This window comes from Arachis ipaensis, chromosome B04 (assembly GCF_000816755.2).
Source record: "Arachis ipaensis cultivar K30076 chromosome B04, Araip1.1, whole genome shotgun sequence".
NCBI classification, from domain to species: domain Eukaryota; kingdom Viridiplantae; phylum Streptophyta; class Magnoliopsida; order Fabales; family Fabaceae; genus Arachis; species Arachis ipaensis.
In genome coordinates, this window is record NC_029788.2 from 124,852,416 (window position 1) to 124,869,738 (window position 17,323).

Sequence of the window (17,323 nt, forward strand, 5' to 3'; positions counted from 1 at the left end):
ATGTCTGAGTTATTTGTATTGTGTTAAAAGTTGTTCTTATAAAATTATTGCTGAATTGATCCTAAATTTTTTTAAAAATTACCCATCAAAGGTATATTTGATACAAATTAAAAATTTTTAGGACAAAATTAAAATAAAATAGAATTTAAAAATATTTTTAAAATTTTTAACAAATTTTCAAAATAAAAAATATACTTTATCCTTCTATGATTTATAAGTTTAGGGTTTGATCTTTATTAATCTCAAAAGAAAAAAATTTATATATCTTCTCTTATGGATTTAAATTTTTGACAAAAATGATCACTTATTATTTTTTTTTTAATCTTTGTATATATTTATGTCTTACAGATATTCATGTTTTTAGGTTAATTTTTATGGGATGGGTTAACGTGGGAGTTGGGGCCTTCTATAGTTATTATGTGATCTGTGTGTTTATTAAGCAATAATTCAGTTTAATTATAATTTTGCATAGTGACCAAGTGGAGAACATTAAGGTCTGAATGAAGGAAACTAAGAAATGGTTTTGTCACCACACTATTTGTCAGTATATGAGAAGGTCTCTCTCACTTTAGGTGTGAAAGAAATACCCTAAACCATCAATCTACACAAAGAGCCAACATCCACTTAATCAAATTATTTCTATGATAATCATTGCATTTTGAAACTATTTTATCAAATATTATTAATATCAATATCATCTACAATATATAGATATGCGTGTTTCATGAATATATGTGGTGGCACGGAGAAATTTAATTTGCATTACTGACTATAAAAAATATTTTAAAAGATACTAGATATATATAAATGTGTCTCCCAAAATTCTTAGCTTGATTAGAAACCAAATTGTTGAGTTTTAATTTTCTCTATTATTTTTATACAATAATAATCAAATAAAAGAATTAATTTCTTAAACAAAAATTAAAAGCACTGTCATATATACAAGGCAACTTTTGACATTATTAAATAATTAAATATTTCAGGTGTGACATATATATTGTGTCTTGCTAATTATTTTAGAGTAATGCTATATTTATAATTATGACTATTTATGATAAGAATCATCTCTATAAAAGATATTTTCTTAATCAAGTTGAATTGGTATAATAATTAGTTCATTAATCTGTTTATATAAGTGTTGGGGGTTCGAATCTCACATTGTGCATGTAGTAATTTATTAGCCAACAATAAATCTTTAAATGAAGCTCCATACTGCGATAGATTAATTCTTATTCTACCAGACTGAAAGATACTGTAAAAAATCAAAATAAAAAATATTTTCATAATTAAAAGAAAGAGAGAAGTGTGGGTATATATATAAAATTAAAAGTGTTGTTTTATATTCATCTTTTAATAAAAAAAAATTAGAAAATTATCAAAATTTATTATTTTTTGTCGTTACTTAACTATCAATTCAATTTTTTTAGTGTAGTCAATAATCCAACGATATACTTTATTCCATAATTTTAAATATTGATAACTAACTAATAATTAAAAATAATGATAACCCTCTAGATTTTTTTTTTCTTTTAATATCTTTCACCCATTGATGTAGATTCCTTGAGATAGAGTAGTCCAAGACTGAAAAGACTTCCCTAAAGAAAACAAGGAGGAATAATTGAGAAGAAAACCATAACCGGCAAACTTATAGTAGCAATTGACCAAACTACAAAGCCTCATGTACCTTATTAATTTTATATACTCTAGAAGTTTAGGTATGTATCTCAAGAGGAAGTGGTAGTTGCTATCTACTATCTTTATGAAAATTACAATAAGATTAATTAATTAAAGGGAAGAAGAAGAAGAAGATCAATTATATAGTACTCCAAAGTTCAATTAAGAATCATTATATATATATAATAAGGCCACCATCCTTGCCACCACCACTACGCCCGCCACAATTGCAACCACAACCGCCACAACAAAAAATTGGCATCACAAGCAGGTATTATTTAATTTCTTTGAGAGTATATATATACACACGGAAATGTTTGGTAACCAAAGAAAATCAATCAAAATCAGCTATAAGTTGCCTTATTTAGCATTAATTAATTGTTACGACAATTAATGAATGCTAAATAAGACAAGTTCTGGCTGTTTTTTTTGTCTCCCTAACATTACCCCTCTTCCATTTCCTATTGATTTTTGTTCCTCAGCATTAGTAATACTAGACTTAAAAGCTACAACTTGTTGAATGGAAGCATTACTTCCCAAGCTGGTTGTGTTGTTAACCTCAACCTTAGTCATAATTTGCTTCACCGTGAGGTCCCAGTTATGGTTGGAGAGAATTCTATATTAGATACGTTGGATCTTAGTTATAACAACTTCACAGGTGTATTGCACAAGGTACTTGCTGCAATATGGCATATAAACCTTTGATACAATTCCTTTAACTTTTCTCAAGAAGTTGGCATGAAGTCAGAGTTACCTGACTATTGTTCTTTTAAAGAAGATTCCTTAATTGGTTGCAATACACCAGACTTCAGATCTTGCCATTCTGTCTCACAAACTAGTAAAATTAAGCACCTCATCATAATTGCTGTCCCGGTCACCTGCAACATTCTTATATTCACAATTCTAGCAATATTGCTTTTCGCAAGACGCACCAAAAGTAAGAAACTCGAGAAAAGAACGGCAAAAAACGGAGACTTGTTTTTTATATGGAACTATGATGGGAAAATTGCTTTTGAAGATATCATTGAAGCAACACAGGACTTTGATATCAGATACTGCATAGGAACTGGTGGATATGGCAGTGTGTATAGAGCACAACTTCCAAGTGGCAAAGTTGTTGCATTGAAGAAACTTCATCAATTGGAGTCTCAAAATCCTTCTTTTGAAAAGAGTTTCCGCAATGAGGTCAAGATGTTAACACAAATCATCCATAGAAACATTGTCAAGCTTCAGGGATTTTGTCTTCATAATCGTGTATGTTCCTAATTTATGAATACACGGAAAGAGGAAGCTTACTTTATGCCTTGAGAATGGATGATGAAGCTGAGGAGCTAAGTTGGAGCCAAAAAGTGAATATCGTTAGTGGAACAGCTAATAATTTAGAGATGTAACAAGCAACAACATTTTGTTGAACTCAGTTGCATGTTGTTGTCTCAGACTTTGGCACAGCTAGACTTATTGATCCTGATTCTTCAAACCAAACCTTGCAAGTTGGAACATATGGATATCTTGCACCAGGTGAAGTTATTGCTTTACAGAAAAAAAATTGTAAAATGTTTTGATACTTTAATTAATGCATAATTAAATTTGAGAAATTAGATTTGTTGACAATTTTCAAGGTCTATTGCACAGAATTGGCCTACACGTTGACTTGACAGAAAAATGTGATGTACACAGTTTTGGAGTGGTGGCATTGGAAACATTAATGGGAAGACACCCAGGAGATCTAATCTTGTCTTTGTTCGAATCTTCTAGCAAAAACATAATAGTAAAAGATCTCTTGGACTCACGCATCCATTTACCATCATGTCAAAAAGACATTCAAGTTATAGTTCAGGTGGTAACATTGGCATTGGCATGCTTGCACTCTAATTCAAAGTCAAGACTATCAATGCAGCAAGTGGCTCATGAACTTTCTAATTTCAAACAATCATCACTGATTTTGCTTTTGTCTGAAATCACAGTCCAACTGTTGATAGCTTAGAAATGTACACTATTATTTTCAGTTCAGTATGGGCTATTGCTTGAGCTATGCTCAATCAGGAAAAAGTTTGTTCCTCGCATTGCTGCAACTGGTGTTCATTTGGATAACTGCCTTAGTTATTTTGGCTCTTCTTAATTTGCTTGAGTCATGTTATCCTGATTCCAACAAAGTACATGTTACTTGTTTTTTAGTTTTTACATATCATTTCATATTTCCATTTTCTGTTTCTTTTTCAACTCTTCTAGTTTTGGATCTTCTTGTTTAATTCTTTAATAGTTGTGAACAATATATTTTGATTGTTTAGGAGTGGTGTTCGATTTTTTAGTGTTGAAAATGGTAATAATAGAGGTAGGAAGGGCAAGCATTTTATTCCCAAATCACTCTCTCTTGTCTCTTCATCTGGAATTCTAATTGATGTCTCAAAAAGGAATGGAAAGAGAGTTGCATTCTTATATTTCAGGCCATATATAGCAGTTATAAATGGACTTAAACTAAGCTCAGTTACTAAAATGGAGTTAGTTACAAGCAGGGAATAGTATAAATATGACTGAGTAGGAAAATTGATTGTCTCCCTTTTCTACTTCTCCTAATTTGATTAACTATTTTCCATTCTTCCTTCATCACACTCATATTTCCATACTCAACCATAAACACAGTTTCCACACTCAATTTCCATTATACTACATCATATACACACAGATGTACATGAGTTCCATGATATTTCATTCTAGATTCTTGTGCTTCATTCCTTACCTATATTACAACACTATATAAATTGTATGTACATCATTGATCATTCTATTATTGGTTTTCGTGCAATACCAAACTGATGTAGCATGAAAATACAGGGATCTTTGGTTAGGCTCTACATTTATTTTGAGTGAGGTGAGAGAGTTTGAGTAAGAGAAGGTGAGAGAGAAGAGAAGATATTTTGACGAGGGAAGAGAATGAATTGGCCAATCAACACTGCCACATTAAATGAGTGTATATACATATAGTTGGTAAGGCTTTAACAGAATAACTAACTTTATATTCCCTGCGTAACAGCCTAACTAACTCCACAACTAACTATACTTACTTATATCCCTTACACCATGAACTCCATCAAAGACCATATTTTAAGTGAAAGCATTTAAAGCGAGCTTGTAATGTAAAGTTCTTTACGTATGTTGAAATTAAACTCTTATATTATACTTATAAAAAGTATAAAACAATGGAGTTCATCTGATTAATTATAATTTTAGACATTCAACTTGAGAGATAAACTGGAGAGGTGAGAGTTTGAGGTGGTAGATGATAGTTGAAGAATGTTGTTAATTAATTAATTATTTAGCAATTCTGCAGAAAAGCTTATCTCAACTTTGATGCTAAATCACAATCAATCTATCTATTTTGTATTTATGAGTGGACCCTATTTTTTTAATTACACTTTGTTATTTACGGATAATGCATTGAAATGAATAATGAAGAGGATCCTGCACCATATATATATATGGGCATAGTGCACAAACCACAAAGTCAAGTAGCTAACTAGTGCCCGTTTGACGCGTTCATTATGATTCCACAAGAACCAATACTGTCACTAGCTTGTTTATGGAATATAGTGTAATCTCTTTGGATCTGATCAAAGCTTCCAAAGTTGAAAGTGAAAGTGAATGCATAATTTTCCACATTGAAGCCTTGTTTGTGCATGCTTGGCAAATTGGCAATGACATATAAACATACACACTCTCACTTAATTTTTCCACATTGAAGCCTTGTTTGATTTCTTCTAATTTGAAAACAAAAGAATACATATAATGCTGAGAAAGTGTAGTAGTAACTTTGCTTTGCTTATTATAGCAGTGATGCTTCTGTTTTCCACCACAACCTCTTATGTAATACTCCCTCCCAACAAAACCGCTATGGCACCGGCTTTGTCTTCCTTCAATAATTCAGAGAGACAGGCTTTAATACAGAGTGGTTGGTGGAGTTATTACCACAATCTCTCAAACTCAAATCATTGCTATTGGATTGGCATCTACTGTAAAACAGCAGGAAGTGTTTCAGAGATTGATGGATGGGAATTGGATATTAATTCCAAATTTTTGCTTCTACAGAACTTGAATCTCACCGCCTTTTCGAATTTGGTCTCTTTGAATCTTCATGGAATGGGACTTTCTGGAAGCATCCCAAAAGAAATTGGTACCCTTACAAAGCTTGCTGGTCTTGATCTATCCAATAATAATCTTCATAGTGAGTTACCTTCAACACTTTCAAACCTCACTCAACTTGTGGAATTAAATGTTTCTTTCAATTCTCTTAGTGGCATCATTCCTTCTACTTTGGGTCTATTGGATGAATTGGAATACCTCACTCTCACTTCAAACCAAATTGAAGGTTCCATACCACTAGAACTTGGGAAGGTGAATTTGAAATATCTCAACCTTGAATCAAATCAAATTGGAGGTTCTATACCAGCACAAATAGGGAATTTAACAAGCTTATTCGCACTATATCTTTCCAATAACTCCTTTTCTGGTTCAATCCCCTTTCAAATAGGAGCTTTAACTCAGTTGCAAGAGTTGTACATAGGGTTCAATCAGATTAATGGTTCTATTCCCTCACAATTTAAAAACTTGTCTAATCTACAAGTTTTAGATCTTTCTTATAACAAGTTGTCTGGTGTTATTCCTCCACAACTTTTTCTACTTGCCAGCTTGAATTCTTTACTTCTCTCATTTAGGTGGGAACTCGGGAACTCTGGATCCAAAGGCTATGAATGATGAAAATTGCACTGGAAATTCTAGTGAAGGCAACAATAATATTACATGGTATCCTTCTCTCTATTATTATATATTGGAGTGCATGTGCATGTGGTAATTAATATAACTATACCTAGCTAGAAATTATTGGTTTTATTTTATTTTTGCTTTCTCTCTCTTATGGCTTCTTAATTGTAGGGTATGTTTCTATGAACTTGTTTCTTCTTAATTTTTTTTTTCTTTATGATAAATTTTTAGGTGGGAACTCTGGATCCAAAGGCTATGAATGATGAAAATTGCACTGGAAATTCTAGTGAAGGCAACAATAATATTACATGGTATCCTTCTCTCTATTATTATATATTGGAGTGCATGTGCATGTGGTAATTAATCAATAAATATAACTATATACCAAAATAGGAAAATACTGATTAGGCTTATTGTGATCATAAAATGTGTGGTTTCTAACTACTATGTGCATAATATAAGCTTCTTTTGTGCTTTGGTTTTGAAGAAGGATCGGAGCAATAATATGAAATATGAAATTATGAACTTATAGACTCGAAAATAGTCTTGATTCTCATTGATAGCTGAATCTACTTTTTACACAGTTGCATCACTGACTACTCCACATGCTCTCTTTTTTACTATTATTATAAATCTCTATTTCTATCTAATTAAGACTATTAAGTATTAACCATATAATATAATAAATAATTTATGTAAGTTAATGTATGTGGTGTGATAGGTGGAAGAGTAGTGCAGCCACAGAGAAGAACAAGGTGAAAATGAGAAGGAAACTAAGAGAGCCAAGGTTTTGTTTCCAAACAAGAAGTGATGTTGATGTTCTTGATGATGGTTATAAATGGAGGAAATATGGCCAAAAAGTTGTCAAGAATAGCCTTCATCCAAGGTAATTAGTTAATTAATTAATCATCCAATAACCTTATTAACCTTAATAAATCCATATATTTTAACGAAAAACAATGAATTGTTACTTTTTACTAATAAGTATTAACAACATCATATATACTATTGATACATATACATGTGAAATTAATTTTAAAATAGCACCTTCTTAATTTTGATAAAGAAACACATAATTAAACTATCAACTAAACTAAAAGAAATAATTATTCTCCTAAAATAGTTACATTCATATGGAAGAAGACATTCAACATATATAGGGGAGTAGGGGAGAAGGGAAAACAAAAGGGTTAAAAAAAATGTTATCCATGAGGCTTAGGATTTTTCCACTTTTGGAGAATAGGAGAATCTATCAATATATATGCAGATGAAAAATGCATATTGTTGAGTACACTGGCAACATCAATGGCATTATACCCGGAGAAACAAAGGTAAAATGTCTTTTTTTTTTCTTTGTTTTTTTGAAAAAAGTATACTGTTGTGTCGGCAGTGAATCAATGATGAAATTGTCACAGTCATCACAAGATTAATAGCCATCAATGCATGCATAAAATTGATATTAGTTTTTCATTTCAATTTTTATGATTACATTTATATATATGCATGTATGATATATTAGTTTTGAAAATTCTAATTGAAAATGTATATTATGAATTTATACTGACTAAACTTTTTGTTCCAAAGAATGTTAATAGGATTAATAGTATTTATGACAGAGGATTTTCACTCTTAGACTTAGTTTCAGGTGAAATAATATAAATAATATACTGATAATTAAGGAGAGAGGGAAAAAAGAATTAATATATTATCACTCAGAATACTAATTATTAGAGTTTTGAAAATAAGGTACAGTATAGGGTCGCCAATATTCCATACCTTATTCCAATACCATCCAATTTATTTGCAATGGTATTAATTTCTATGACTAACATATATCCAACATCCAACGTATATATGAAAATGAGTGCATGCCTGGAGTTCCACATATAAAGTTATTTTATATCTAAGTACAATGGTTTCTTAATGTATTAAAAAAGTTATTTTAAAATGGAAGAAGTAATTTATCATGTGTTCAATGTTCTAATTTGTCTTAACTTTTAGCTTTTCATGCCTTTTGAGTACTTGATGCATGCATGACCTAGAAATTAAATCCGCCAAATTTTGGACGCTGTTAATTTCCAGATAAATGGTATTACCTTGGCACTATTAATTAACTACATCTGTTATATATTTACTTTTTTTTCATAATTCTAATTAATTTAATTACTATACATTAACATTAACATTGTATAAAAAATCTTATATAACTATAAGATCACCTAGCAGCTAAATATTAAGTATTTTTATAATGTGTGGATATCTATGATTTGAGAATCTTGATATTGGCCACTTTAATTTGTGAATATATTTTGGACAAGATAAGACACTGAGAATAAGACATAAAAGACATAGATACAAAATTTAGTGTTCTTATATTTTGTTTGGTAATAAAATGAAACAAATTATAAAAATCTAATTTATTCTCATTTTTATTTATTCAAAAAATTTGAAAAAATATATAATTATAAAAAATTAACAAAAATAATAAAAGATAAAATAAAAAATAAGTTGTACTATATCCCTTGTTAGTGTTATTGTGTCTTTTTTGTTAGTTGGCCATAAAATATACTAATTCAGTGTCTCTTAAACACAATATTTCTATTCATATCTTATATGTTAAACATGATTTTGTATCTCAATATTTCTGTATCAGTGTCCTATCTTTATAAACAAACGCAGCTTTAAAGCTACTGAATGAGACATAATAGTTTACGGGTAGAGAAATATATAAGTTGGTACACATCTATCAGAATTTATCACTTCATCTTGAAAGGATTATTATTATTATAACATTATTGTTAAGTATATATATGCATGTAACGTGCATGGGAAGGGACTGTTGAATGTTTTACAAAGTGGTCAAACACCAAATCGTATTCAATGTGTGTCCTAAAACTTAAGAAAGCCCAATTATATATATTTCTATCTCATATCATCATTACAAAATTGCACTTAAAGGTAGGTAATGTAGTTAGAACTTATTAGAAGTGCAATCTAATTATAGGAAAATTAGAAAATGGAAAATTTAATTATTGAAAGAATAACTTCATGAACTGGGAAGAAAAGGTTACAAATTTTATGGTGGATGGTACTAACATACATTGTTTAACAACCAATAAGGCAATAAGATAGAACTTTGAAAATGAAGAACACGAGTTTTATTTGATGATATAATGTTTTCTTGATGTAAAAAGAAAAAATTGTATATCTTTAACCATGTCAATAATAAAAGATATTATTTCAAAATTACGTATAGTTCAGGTCCATTAAAACTACTATTTTTTATTCACAAGTACATTAAGCAAAACCTTAATTTATAATTAATAATAAAAAAGATTTCACTACAAATTACAAGGGAATTAAATAAACGAAAGAACAAGTAAATATTTCATTCACTCAGAAACTATTTTGTCGTTCCATCATAAATTTATTAATTTATACAAGGAAACTTATTAGATTCTCTTTAAGCTACATTATTTATTTTACTCCCACACTAAACCACTGATTAATTTGTTAAAAAATATAATTGGTATATTACATAATATTATATTGCAGGAGTTATTACAGGTGTACACATAGCAACTGCAGGGTGAAGAAGAGAGTTGAAAGACTCTCAGAAGATTGTAGAATGGTGATAACCACTTATGAAGGTAGACACAATCACATCCCTTCCGATGACTCAAATTCTTCAGACCATGAATGTTTCACTTCTTTTTAATAATATTTTCCTTCATATAATTGAAGAGACATGGGAAACAGAAAATTTGTCCACAAATCTTTTGTTATGATTAAGAAACAGATTTCTATGTATTTATTGTTATTTGTTAATGCTTAAATCTGCATTCATATATGAACTACATTCTTCATTAGGTTGTTTCAAATATGGAATGATAAAAGTTTTGCTATTTGTATTTTTTTTTTGGGTCGTACTAGGTGAAGGTGGTATAAATTACCAAAATACTCCCAATTTTAGTAGGATCTCGAATTCAGGTATTTATTTTTATACCAATAAATCATCTGCCAAATCGGACAATACAAATGATGAAAGGGTGTTTAAAAATGCTATATGGACCATTTATTTTTATATAGCTAAGTAGTACATTTTTCTTTAGTATTAAAAGCAGCAAGAATAATGAAGGCATTAGCTAGCAAATTGAGTTGCTAACTACTGAGATGATGGCTTGAATTTCATAATGAAGAAATAATTATAATAAATTACTCAATTTGATGTGTTACACTGAACTAGCTTATGCAAGAGATGGAAATTGATATGGATATGATGAACCAAAAACCTGAAGTTGGAAATAGAATTGGAAAATGTTTCAAGCTTGCAGTAGAGGATAATTTTCAAATTCGCATCCTCCAATGTATCGTCATCTAGCAAAACCTAACTTGCTTAACAAATTCAAGATATTCCATAATTATAAGCCTCGGAAACTATGGAATCCGCAGATAAGGTACCTATATAAGAACCTCCATGTCTACAGTATCCATTTCAAATGGAGATCCGAATGTGTTGAGCAGCTGCATTTTCTTCCACAAAATTTATTTGAAAATTTTCTAGCAAAAATGATTAGTTAAAAACTTTAAAAGAGAAAATCAACTCGGATATTGATTCTATTACTCAAACAAATAACCAGCATATGGATTTCTTTCACAAACAAGGCCACCAAGATGTAACCAACTTTAAGTACACCAGCCCCTAATACAAGACTGCAAGCAGCATTTGCCCAATAATGGACGTCAAGGAAATATATAGACAAACCGCAATCCATTACAATCTAATCTCTTTGGTACCAAGCAAACCTACATTTCAAACTCCCCCGGCAGTGTGTCAGCCAAGAATATCACCTTCTGACTAGATTTAAAGTTTTACCAGTGCCTCTAGATCGTCGTGCTGTCGTTCTTAAGCTTGTCTCAGTCCTACTCAAATGTTAGAAGGTTAAAGGCTGAAACGGCAGGTATGGATATCATAAGTGCATCACATCAAGTACAAAAACACCTTCTAGCTAAAGCTAGTAGTCTTCAGATACTATCGTGAAAGAAGTTTGTATGAGGGTACATCTTCTAGCCGTGTTAGGTCTTCAAGCAGAAGCTCTTTCTCCAGCTGCCGGCGCGTTGCTTTCATTACTGTCTGTTATAATTAAGTAATACATAAATCAGTAAATAGTGATCTTAAGAATACCTTTTATGTATTTAAAGGTTGCCTCTGCAGTTCTGCCATATCCTGTCCTATCGGTATCAATCAAAATGAGGATAAGGAATACTTACATTAAAATCCATGTATGACGCGCGCATGGAAAGCCATTGATGATCCATCAGCTTGAATGTTATACAATAGAGAAGATCAAAAGCTGATTCATTTTCTGTCATGCATGCATAACTGAATTCAGTTAGTTACACTCACACAAATATAATGAGGACAATCTACTTAAAGCTATAATCTTCTGAATACTAGTATTTGTGGTAAGACACAAGTTAACAGTAGTGCAATTTTGTACAAAGTACTTTGTGAATTTTGGAGACATATGAAATAAATAGCGAAGACTAAATTATGAGAGAGCAAAAGGTGGAAGTGACTAAGATGGAAGGAAATCATCCAAAGAATTTTTTGTCAAGCATCAAGTCCCTTTTCATAGAAAATTGCATTTCTCATAAACTTAATAGATTATCAGGATTGGAAATCAAGGTTACCTGCAAGAAATTTTAGAAATGTTGCTCCCACCAGTGTCCGTGGTTTGACTGTCGTCAAGGCAAAGAAAATTATTAGCAGATAACTCAATCAAATGGAACAAATTACATGGAAACGAGTAACATAATCTACAAGCAGAAGCCTGTATTAGAAAGACACAGTCACATATTACATCTCAAACCAGAAACATAGTAAAAACATTAGAAGGTTGCCAGCATGTTGGGATAACAGTAGTGAGCCCACATTGCTTGTACCAGGGAAAAAGAAATGTTGTTTTAAGAACAAGGACCCAACAATACTATTTCATGCCTAAAAGTAAGAAGTGAATTGTACGAGGTTAGCCCATGTCATTCGATTCATGTGACCAATATCTTCCATCATTTCAACTAAAATGGAACAGGATTTTTGTGAAATGAAAACAAGCCACTATACAAATCTAATCCTAACAATTAGAATATATCATCCAGTAAATAAATAATGACTAATGGTAAATTACCACTTGGCATACAAAAGTATGTAAAAAGAAAAGTGTAAATTAAAACAAGCATATCCCTATCAGCATATAACACCCTTTACATAGTGCTCTACGAAATCTGCACATATATAAAGGCATCCTCCATTCATCAGTTTAGACAAGATATATGCAAACTGCTTGAGACTGAAAATTTAACTTAGAACAGAAGAACTAACAAACCTGCTTCAAGATCCAGCATCTGAATAAGCATAAATGTGATGTTAACACCAGCAACAGCAAATGGGTATTCCCACACTGATCGGTCTCCTTCCTGCTTCCGCAAAAGATCTTGAAACGATTTCTGCAAAATACAAAATTTGATGCTTAGCCAGGCCAATTCACGAGAAAGAACGCAGTGCCAGACAACACAATCTCTATTAAATGTAGAAGTCCCTTTCTTGTTATTAGTAGCAAAATTAGTCTTTTATGTTGGATCAAATATATTAATATGATTGATTTGTTAACCACAAAAGGACTTCTTTTGAATCTAAACATTGGTTTTGGTCTACGTTAAGTCACCAAATAATTTATTACATCAAAAAGAGTGGGAGGATTAAAAAAAAGGAAAAGAGAAAAAAACAGCTCATACCGGGAAATTCCTGGCAAAGAACAGCAAATTCTCCAATGATATGAAACCACCACCCCTGTCAAATAGGAATAATAGGCATTATAAACTAGTTATAGAAGTCACAGCATCCAGAAGAAATCCACCAGTTTAATATTTACCTAAAATCTGTCGATGGATCCTTCCCTTGCCAGCCCATTTCCTTCCACTGCTCAGAAATCAAGCCATGGAGTTCTTCCTCAGGATATGCAGCATTCCATAAAGCCCTTAGAGCATCCTAAGATCATCAATAGCAAATATAAATTACATTGCTTATGGAAATAAGCCACATGGATATTGTCACATACTTACAATAACCTGAAAACTATTAATATAAGGAATACCTGGTGCTCAGGAATAGAACTATCATACGGGACATCTATACGACTCTGTAACCTCTGTAGGCTTTCCTCCTAATGAACAAAATTCAGCATTGAGAATTTGTTGTAGCAAAACGTAAATGGAAAATAGGGAGAGTATGCACATGTCATTTTTATCTCAAAAGCTTTAGAACGCGAACCGAGAAAAACTTTATACAAAAACCCCATTACTTATGGCATTACAATTCAGAGTAAGATATAAATCAGACATAACCAAAGGTCTACTGAAACAAAAACTCATGTTCCGTACTAAATTCTATGTTCAGTAAACACAGCATCAACCATTACTTAATAAAGTAATATATCAATTAAATAAAAGAATAAATTAGAAATAAAATAATACCTGGACTGGAGTTAGATCAAAAGAGGGACGAGCATCACTCTCTCTCCTCTGTGCACAGACACAAGACAGACCTCTGCCAAGCCATGCTGTTGATCCTGTCACAATCTCAGCTGTAACAAAATAAAACTGCCCATAAATGAAGATTGAGCTTCAAATTTTTGCACTGCAAATATATAAAACAACTGAAGGACAGGAATCATGAACTTTAATTACTGACTAGTTATCCTCGGTACATAACAGCTTTTGTTCAATTTGATTCTTCTCTGATTCCTTTCGTATTATTTGATTTCATAAATAGCAATTCCAATTTTTTAATATAAATCAATAGTTTCAGCAATACTTTACAAATATATAAAACAGCTGAAGGGCAGAAATCATGAATTTTAATTACTGACGAGATATCCTCAGTGCATAACAGCTTTTGTTTAATTCGAGTCTTCTCGGATCCCTTTCATATTATTTCATTTCATCAATAGTAAGTCCAATTTTCAAATATAAATCATTAGTTTCAACAATACTTCCAACCACTGGCTTTACCAAACCATAACAACTAACTTCAATTAGAGTTTTCCACAATTTCTACACTCAATTAGTAAAGCGCAGTTTCACATCAACACGAAAAATGATGACAGAAACATTCATTTTCCAACATACATAAAAAGAGGGGCACTTCAAGAATGCTAGATCTATGAGATAACCGTATTACACATAACATTCATACATGAATTAAGCACAGTAAAAGCTCTTTTGGCTCTAATAGTAGCATCTTTCATATTAAACTGAGCTGAATAGAGATCTCTAACAACAACCAAAAAAAAGGGGAAAATACCGATCAAAAGAAAGCAATAAATGTATAAATGCACCCACCAAGGCAATTTTGAATATCCGCAAACATCACGCAAGTAAAAAATCCGGGATCAATCTCGATTTAAAGATTCATCACTATAATAAAAGGCGAAAAAAAAGGAAGGAAAAAACACAAAAGGAATCAAACGTTACGAAAGTAGAATATAGAGATATATCTGCGAAAATCACGGGAAAAATTTTAGGTGATAGAATTCAGAGTCATTTTTACCAGAGGTTGAATGGCACGTGTTGCTTCGATCAATACCCTGCGAAATCCTCCTAACAGCAACGAACGATCCACCTCTATCGTCCATTCGTACTACTGCTGCTGTTATTATTATAAGTTTGGTCTCATTCACTCCACTACAACATCATCATCATCATCATCGAGTTGTTCAGCAATCTAGAATTCCTTAGTTTCCCGGAAAAGAGAGGGGAAAATACTATCCCGGAAAATCACCAACTTTCCCGGAAAATCCAATCAACCAGGAAAGTTGCATCAATCAGCTAAATGCTGGGAGAAATGGAGCAAGAAACGGATTGGAGAGCAGAGAGAAAGTCGGAGAGGATAAGGTGCAGGGTGTCAGAGAGGTGATTTTCTCGGGAAACAAACGGAAAGTGATAAAGAAAAAAAAAAAGTGATTAAAAATGGAGGGACGACAAAATAAAGTTGAGATGAAAAGAGGGAATATAGAAGGATCGTAAAGAGGAGAAAGAAAGAGAGAATCTTGGAAAGAAAAATAGGGAAAATTAGGGTTTATGGGAACAGATCTGAGAGAGAAGAAGAAGGAGAAGAAGCAGCAGTTAAGTTTTGCGTTATCTGAGTTTCTCTCTCTAAAAACGTTTTAACGCATTGTTAGTTAGATGAGTTGTGACTTGTGTCGTGCGTGAGACTGGTGCTCTCAGAAACCCTTCTTCGTTGGCGTTTTGTTAAGTGTGGCTTCCCTCACCTCTTTAACATCTATCACTTCTTTTTCCTTTTCTCCATTTTTTTAAAAACAAAAAACTTCCACATCTATAATATGCGCCGCGATTATAATTTATAAATCACAATATTCATTTTTTTTAATATCTATTAGTCCAACAAAGCTAAAATTCTCATTAATTCAATTCAATTTATATAAAAAAAAGAAGATAATTGCCGTCCGAACCTTCTTTTCTGTTCTAAATCGGTAATTGCACCCCATTAATAATGTCTCTAATGTTCGGCATAATTGAATAGGACTAATAAATTTGCACCTCACGTTGAGATTTCGAAAAATCAATGTTCTGGTTATTGTTAGACCATCGTTGAAAATGTGTCAACACAAGATTCGTGTAATAATAATTTGTGGCTTCTTTCACGATAGGTATATACAGATGAATTTTGTTCCTGATCATTTAAAAATATTTTTAAGTTTTTGACTTTCACAAAATTTGGACGGATCAGTCCCTCCGTCCAAATGTCTTCACTGATCCGTCCAAGTTTTGTGAAGGTCGGGGACTTAAAAGTATTTTTCAATGGTTAAGGACGAAAATGTCCGCGGGACAAAGGTCAGGGACCTATTTGTCATTTTCTCTTATTATAATATAATACTCTATGATGCACAGATACACTGACACGGACACGAGACATGACACGACACGGGACACGCCGATACATAAATTTTAAAATCTTATAAGACACGGGGACACGCATACATATAAAATATAAATTATTTTTTAGATAAATCGTAATGATATTTTGATATTTTATTGATATTAAAATATAAATTAATTTTTGTAATTATTTTTAATATCTTATTTTAATTATATAAAGTATTTAAAATATTTTTTGTTTTAATAAATAATAATATATACTATATCTAAATTTATTTCAAAAATATATGTTAAGAATAAAACTGGACACACTGACACGTAATGGTATTTAGGTGTGTCCAAGCGTGTCCGGAGAATAATTTTTTACTTTTTATTAAAACACGGTTGGACACAGCTACACGCGTGTCAGATGAGTGTCGATGAGTGTTATATCCGAAATGTGTCCGACACGTAGATGCGTTATTAAAGTAAAGATGTAATTATTTATATTCTTTTATTTATCAATAAGAAATTTAATTACATCTAATATTAGTATTAGAAGTGACTTCTATAGAGAATCTTAGCTACAGGTACGTTATTGCCCACACCGATATTCCTAATCTTCCACACTTTAATAGCAAAGGAATATAGGAAGTGCAACATTCCATGAGAGCCTTAGAAGTAAAGTTGGAATCTAGTTAGCTTAATATATAACAATGTCGTCATTAGCATAAAAAGATTATAAGTTTATAACCATATCTAACAACTTGGGCCAGAGGTTAAATCATAGCAATAATACTATCAATAAATAAATATATAAAAGAAAGAGAAGAAATAAAAAGTATAAAGTAAATAAAGAAGAATAAACACTACTAAGCTATAGTATTTGCTTTGTCTAAGCCATAAAAAGAAAACCTATATAAAAATAGAACTAATAAAAAGGGGGTTAAATTTATAA

The 17,323-nt window shown here is 31.5% G+C and overlaps 2 protein-coding genes across 2 annotated transcripts; one reads left to right on the forward strand and one right to left on the reverse strand.

Annotated features, from left to right (window-relative positions):
• LOC107637204 (probable WRKY transcription factor 12) lies at positions 518-10,334 on the forward strand. The gene is made up of 5 exons (XM_021122621.1): positions 518-572; positions 1,842-1,945; positions 6,661-6,740; positions 7,151-7,315; positions 9,985-10,334. The coding sequence occupies exons 1-5, from the start codon at positions 518-520 to the stop codon at positions 10,145-10,147; spliced, it is 567 nt and encodes a 188-aa protein (XP_020978280.1). The 3' UTR covers positions 10,148-10,334.
• On the reverse strand, positions 11,015-15,605 carry LOC107635230 (ELMO domain-containing protein A; the record flags this gene model as incomplete). The annotated part of the gene is given in 9 exon segments (XM_016338636.2): positions 11,015-11,563; positions 11,701-11,795; positions 12,124-12,171; positions 12,816-12,936; positions 13,225-13,279; positions 13,362-13,477; positions 13,584-13,652; positions 13,963-14,072; positions 15,038-15,605. Coding segments are annotated over 9 exon segments (801 nt in total). The 3' UTR covers positions 11,015-11,461.